Below are 7,417 nucleotides of genomic sequence, written 5' to 3'. Positions count from 1 at the left end.
TGTTGTTTTTACTGTTTACACAACCTTGCTTCGTCATGGCTCCTTGTTTTACACCTGTGACGCAACTTGGAAGTACACCTTCCGCTGGAATGTCTATGGCTCCACACGCATCCATTTCAAAATGTTGCACCATTGCCTACTTATAGCACCACACATCAAATATTACCGAATGCTCCACAAAGAAACAGGATATTTGAAAGCAGATCTTTCTCTCTCTCTCTTTTCCTCATACACACACACTCAATCTCTCACATAATTTATCCTTCCCTCCCTCTCTCTCTCTCTCTCTCTCTCTCTCTCTCTCTCTCTCTCTCTCTCTCTCTCTCTCTCTCTCTCCTTGTTATTTTTTATTTATTTTTATTCCTTAAATCCCGGAAGACCTTGCTTTCCTTCCGTTTATTTGACCGATTTACATTGTTTCGTTTTATATAATTCAAACAGGTTGTAAAGACACAAAATCTAAATATTTTTATTAGTGAGTTTCCATGGCTAGAGTACACAAATGAGTTTTCTTTTTCAAGCAGTCTCTTTGAAACTGTTGCAGGGAGGTACGCAAGAGTGGGTAAGAAACCCTAAATATTCCTTAATTTCATTGCAGTTCTTATTAAAAGTATCAGTTAAATTAGGTTTTTCATTATTGCCCCCCCTCCTGAAAAGATTCGTATGTACGTGCCTGAGCTGTTGCTATTGGTTTTTCTTAAGATTATACAGAAGAAACATTGGTCATCTATGACTTTTTAGCCTCCTTCTAGTTTTTTGGTAACTCAACCGAATAAATCAACCCAACGTACCCCAGTCCCCTATTTGTTTATTTAATGATTGAATAAAAGTTTTTACAAGGCCAAAAATATACTAGAATTCAGTAGACTGTAAGTGACACTAGTGCTAAGGGCAGAGCATTAAAGCGGAACGAAAAAAAGAAAAACAGACATTTAAATGAACAGTCAAGCCGTAAGACGAGCAGGTATTTCCTCAAATATGAGTGGGATTCTCGCCCCCTCCCCCTCAAACACTCTAAAAGTCGTAATGTCCTTTGGGCTTTATAGTCAACGATACGTATTTCGAACAGTGTTTTTTTTATGTATATGTTTGTCATAAAGCAAAAAAATAAATCTCGATGCCAATCAAGTTTCTAAAAAACAAAACTATTTCCTTCGAATAATGCATTTTTGACTTTAATTTTACTTCTACTTCTTTTAGGGGCTCTTTTTTTCTCTATAATTTTTCTTTTGCTCCATTCTATTTTGGTTTGGTTATACATTTTAGATTCTATTTCTCTTAGGTTTTACTCTATTATTCATTATATCTGATATTTTAAATTTTCACTTGATTCATTTTAAATTCTGTTCATTTTAAGTTTTATTTATTTATTAATGGCGTATTCGATTTGTTTTAAGTTTGATTTATTATTTGACTTTATTCCTGGTCGTTTTAGGTTGAAATATTGCATTTTGCTTTTTCTTTTTTCCGAATTAATCAAACAGTTCATGGTAACGAACTGTAAGTAAGGAGCAACGTGCTCAATAGTAACCGGAACTCTTAAAAACGGAATTCTGATATCAATAGATATATAAAAAGAATCAGCTTATTATGCTCATTCCAAATATACAAGATTCATTCAGCTCAGTGTTACCCAACAAAGGCTATGAGCCTGAGAAAATTTGCCTGATTTTCGAAAATGGGAGAAAGTACCCCCTAAAAGTAAAAGAACCTTAATGAAAGCCACACCATCAGATTCAGCGTATAATAGAACCCTACTGTAGAGGTTTTCAAGCTCCTCTCTGCAAAAATATGGTATTTAGTAATTTTTGCCAGAAGAAAGACCACGGATGCGTGTTTAATTGTTTTCTTTTTTCCCAGGGGTGATCGTGTTGAACCAATGCTCCTAGAACATCGGGAGAGGGCTCATTGAACGGAAATTAAAAGTTCGAGTGCCCATTTTAAGTAACCAAAAACAGGTAGCCTCCAACGCCACTTTTTCCCAAAATCATCCGATCAAAATTATGAGATAGTCATTTTGTTCAGCATAATTGAAAGGTCCAAATATGGCTTTGGAGATAATTTGACCCCCCACAGCCCCTTGGGGAAGGTCCTTAAGTTATAAAAATTTGCCCATTGTTTACGTATAGTATTTGTTACCGGGAAGTTCGCATATATTTCTCGGGTGCGGGAGGGGTGGTGAACATATGCTGAGGGGGTTTCATTGGGAAAGAAGTTTCCGGGGGGTTAATTTTTCAGGGGAAATTTTGCACTGGTGCAATATGCCAGAATTCCTATACGGAATTCTTTTTATTTGCGTTACTTTCTCTTTGCCGACTCAATTTTACATGTGGAGATCGTAAGGGTAATCGTCCGGGGTAAATTTTCATCGGGATTGAATTGTCTTGAGGATCTTTCCGTGGGGAAAGGGGGCAGTTTTCAGTGGAGGTGGACCTGGATTTTTCGGTATTATTTAAAAAATCGTAAAAAATTAAATTAAAAAAAACAATTTTTTCAACTGAAAGTAAGGAGAAACATCGAAACTTAAAACAAATAGAAATTATTACGTATATGAAGGGGGTTAACCCCTCCTCAACACATCGCTCTTTACGCTAATGTCTGAATTGTGTCCCAATTCTTTAACTCCTGAATCGCAAGAGTCGTTTAATAAGAACAAAAATAATATTTTTTTAAAGTACTAACAAACTTAAGTGTGTAGAACGAGGTGTTGAGGAGAGGGCAACCCCCTTCATATACCGGAAAGGGCTGTAAGTTTTAATATTTGCCCATATTGTTTACACATAGTATTTGTTATCGAAGTGTACTGAGATCGCGAGACCATTGGTTCAAACGTGGTTATATTTTAAGTAAGTAATAAAAAACTTTAGTGTAAAGAGCGGGGTGTTGAAGAGGGGACAGTCCCTTTGGTATACGGAATAATTTCTGTCCGTTTTAAGTTTTAATCTCCATCCTTACTAAACTTGTTTTTTACTTAATATGGTAAAGAGATGGAATTTCTTCTTGACTAACTTATGCAATAAAATTCCTTTTGAATGACTGCTTTTGAGTGCCCTTAGTAAGTACTTCTCTACAGTCATTATTTTAAAGTTTTACCGATCTTTTCTATCTTATTAAGAGTTATTTTTGTCAAGACTGCATTGACGTTTCTCAAATTATGTTGTTTTTTTTTATCGGGCACAAACCCAGACAATTTTTCTATATTAAAAGAATTAGTAGACTGCTTTGCTTTTTAATTCCGTCATCCAAAGAACAATTTATTTTCTTGTCAAAAGAAAAAGAAAATTCTTTAACTGGGCTATAAAAGAAAAGCAAGACTGCTTTATTACAGTTTATCAATGCAGTTGTCCGTTTTTTGTTTATCCCATGTGAAAACGTAAAAAAAAAGTTAGAGAGAAATAATCCTTTTGTTAGCGTCCAATTCAGTTTTTCGTTTCGATTTTTATTTTATTTCCCTCGCTGATTTTGCGTGACCAAATTACGATGTTTGACATTAGACTCATTTAAAAAAAAATAACATTATAGATTGAATCAATATTGAGAATACCGAGTATTTCTGTTAATTGTCAAATCTGCAAAAATATGTTTCTATTTTATTTCTAGGCCTTCCCAATCCAATGCAAAAGACCTAAATCATTAAAGATAGCTCTCACTTCCTCGAGCTATGCAAAATGGTCAATGTGAACATAAATATGCCCTGCCAAAGCAAAACAAAAGTTTCAGTAGGCTTTCTAAATCTGAGTGCTCTATTTACGGAATTGTGGTGCTCAATAAATAGTTAAAATGGTGAGTTCGGCGCGACCGGCTCAATGGTATGGAGCGACCCGGCTCAATGGTAACCGAAACTGTAGAAAACGGAATTTTGATACCAATATATACATCAAAAGAATCAGATTTTAATGCTGATTTCAAATATATATGTTTCATCAAGTTTAGTCCTATCAAAAGTCCTATCTACCTATCAAAAGTTACGCGCCTGAGAAAATTTTGCTGATTTTCGAAAAAAGGGGGAAAGACCCCCTAAAAGTTATAGCACCTTAATGAGAAAATCACACCATCATATTCAGCGTATCAGAGAACCCTACTGCAGAGGTTTCAAGCTCCTATCTAAAAAAATTTGGAATTTTGCATTTTTTGCCAGAAGAAAGATCACGGATGCGTGTTTATTTGTTTGTTTTGTTGTTTTTTTTTCCAGGGGTGATCGTATCGACCCAGTGGTCCTAGAATATCGTAGGAGGTCTCGTTCAAACGGAAATTAAAAGTTCTAGTGCCCTATTTAAGTGACCAAAAAAATGGAGGGCAACTAGGCCCCCTCCCGCGCTCTTTTTTCCCAAAGTTACCCGATCAAAATTTTGAGATAGCCATTTTGTTCAGCATGATCGAAAATATGATAACTAAACTATGTCTTTTAGGATGACTTAATCCCCCGAAGTCCCCGGGGGGAGGGATGAAAGTTATGAAGTTTACCAAATGTTAACATATAGTATTAGTTATTGGGGAGTATACAGACGTTTTCAGGGGTAATTTTTTCTTGTAGGGGGGTGAGGGGTGGGGAGTGGGTCGGGGGTTATGTGGGAGGATATTTCCATGAAGGAAGTTTTCATGGGGGAAGGAACATTCCTATGAAGGGGGCGCCGGATTTCCCAGCATTATTTAAAAAAATATCAGATATTATATATATATAAAAAAACAAGTTATTTAACTGAAAGTAAGGAGCAACATCAAAACTTAAAACGACAGAAAACATTACGTATATGATTGGGTTCACCCCCCTAGTCAATACCTCGCTCTTTAAGCCAAAGATTATTTAGTACTTTCATAAGAGCTATTTATTCTAATTAACGGCATTTGTGATTAAGGGGTCATTTTTAAAGAATTGGAACGAAATTCGAACTTTAGCTTAAAGAGCAAAGTATTGACTAGGGAGCGAACCCTCTAATATACGTGTTAAAATATATGAATATAAAAGTTTGTTACGTAAGTTAATTCGTAAGTTACGTATATTTATTACTAATAAAAACGTTCGTAAATAAAATTAAACAGGTTTCGAGAAAGCCATTTAACCAAATAAAAGTAAAATTAATATTCAAATTTTTTGTTTTAATTATTCATGTACGGTGAGCCAAAATCAAAACCTCCATTAATTCAAAAACGTTCAAAAATTAAATAAAAAAAACAAGTTTTTTTAACTGAAAGTAAGGAACGACGTTTAAACTTAAAACGAACAGAAATTATTCCGTACATGAAAGGGGCTGTCCCCTCCGCAACACCTCGCTCTTTACGCTAAAGTTTGACTTTCTCACAACTCTTTTTTTTTTAAACAATGAGAAACTTTAGCGTAAAGAGCAAGGCTTTGAGGAGGGGACAGCCCCTTTCATGCACGGAATAATTTCTGTTCGTTTTAAGTTTTAACGTTGTTTCTTACTTTCAGTTAAAAAAAACCTTGTTTTTTTTATTTAATTCAAAATAAGAATCGGAATTCAAAGTAGCTGCGTAGGAATTTGTTTTGAGGAATAGGTACAAATCTGAAAAAATGGCGAATTAATTATAACTAGGGTACCACGGTCACGTGAGAATTGATTACTTTGATTAGTTTTGGACCATAAGTTAGTGTGTATAGTCACCTCTACTCCTGAAAACGTTCTTTTTAAAACATAAGATCTCAACCTTCCATGGAACAAGTCTTTAGACCCTCCTCAAGTTATGGTTGTGTATCTCTGCCACTAAATGATTTGCTTTACGTTTGATGTCCTTTAATATATCCTAAGCCTTTTCAAATATTCTCTCTTTCAATGCAAAGACACATAGCATGTCCCTAAGAACACACATTGTTGATAATATTATTTTATTTCCAAGTTTATGGGGCAAAATCTGTCACTTTTGGCTCTTAACTGGATCAGTGCTCACAGCCTGGTTATTTGATGAAGGTTGTCTGGTGAAGGTGTATGGAAGGTCTTCAAAGAGAATGCTCTTGCAGCTGCAAATAGCGTTGCTAGAATGAAGCAGCGTAAGAAAATAGACTGGACAAGCCACGGGTCCCTCGCCATTATTGATCGCAGAGAGGAAGCCCGCTTTCGCGGGGACATGACAGCGTATAGGCAATTAAATAAAAGAGTGTAACATCATGCTGCACAAAGACCGTAAGACCAAGGACAAAAAAGCACACGAGCTCCCAGATGCCGCCAATAAAAAGGACATTAAGGCCACATATAAGATCCTCCGTGAGCTCTCAGCTCAATACACTCAAACTACATCGTATCTCCGTAACGCCAGGGGCGAGAATTTTTACGACCAATCAGAGTGCCTCTGCCAGTGGGAACACAACTTCGAGAAGCTACTGAACTCAGACCCACCTGAACAAATTGACGACCATATTACTGCTGCTGCTGACAGTGCTACACCTGCCCCCGGTGGCACTGAATTTACAGCAGAAGTAATTAAAGCAGCAGTACGAAAGCTGAAGAACAACAAAGTGCCCGGAGTATGTGGCCTGACATCAGAACTCCTGAAAAATGAAGATCCATCCATGGCCCTCTGGCTACAATTGCTGTTTAATGCTGTGTGGCGCTCTGAAATGATACCATCACACTGGAAGACAGGCTTACTTGTGCCGGTCTACAAGAGGAAAGGAAGTGAAGCAGAATGTAATAACGTGGAATAACACTGCTCTCGGTACCCGGAAAACTCTTCGCCATGCTGCTCCTCAAGTGAGTAACAAAGTACCTCCATCCCTGTCGTCGCCACAAGCAAACTGGGTTCATGCCGGTTAGGTCCACTACTGAGCAAATCCATACGATTAGACAGCTGATAGAGAAAACTCTAGAATATAGAAGGAAGGCATACATTGCCTTCGTCGATTTTCGATCTGCTTTCGACACTGTCGGCAGACAGTCACTGTGGCTGATCCTTCAATGTGCTGGTGTACCTAAGAAAACTGTTAATCTGTTCATAGAACTATACAATAAGATCGAAAGTGCTGTCATTGTAAATGGCCAGCTCTGATCACATTTTCAAATTAGAAACGGTGTTCGGCAAGGCTGCGCTGCTGCTCCCGTACTCTTCAACTGTATTATGGACCATGCTCTCAACAAAACACTGCTGGTGCATCCGTTTGGCATCGATTTTGCTGGAAGAGTTCTGTCGGATGTTGACTTCGTCGACGATGTTGCATTGATGTGCGAAAATCTCACCAACATCAAAACTGCCCTGGAAACGCTAGTATCTGCTGCAGAAAAACTTGGTTTAAATGTAAACTGGACCAAGACCAAAATATTGCCTGTGGACCAGACACCATACAGCCCCCTGACAACTATAGAAGTATGTGGCCAAGATGTTGAGATAGTTAAGCAGTTCACCTACTTTGGTTCAATTGTTTGCTCAAACGGAAGTCTAGATGCAGAGATATCAGCAAGGGTGGCAA

The 7,417-nt window shown here is 37.3% G+C and overlaps 1 protein-coding gene across 1 annotated transcript; it reads left to right on the top strand.

The window, feature by feature from the left end:
* The first annotated feature begins 6,121 nt into the window (after nt 1-6,121).
* Nucleotides 6,122-6,658, top strand: LOC148954928 (uncharacterized). Its single transcript, XM_089105666.1, has one exon. The coding sequence runs from the start codon at nt 6,122-6,124 to the stop codon at nt 6,656-6,658; it is 537 nt and encodes a 178-aa protein (XP_088961792.1).
* The last annotated feature ends 759 nt before the right edge of the window (nt 6,659-7,417 follow it).

Source organism: Artemia sp. Qi Xiang Cuo, chromosome 2 (genome assembly GCF_049724085.1).
Source record: "Artemia sp. Qi Xiang Cuo chromosome 2, ASM4972408v1, whole genome shotgun sequence".
In the NCBI taxonomy this organism is placed as follows: Eukaryota; Metazoa; Arthropoda; class Branchiopoda; order Anostraca; family Artemiidae; genus Artemia; species Artemia sp. Qi Xiang Cuo.
Note: the sequence above shows the minus strand (reverse complement) of the source record. Positions and strands in the feature narration are given on the sequence as shown.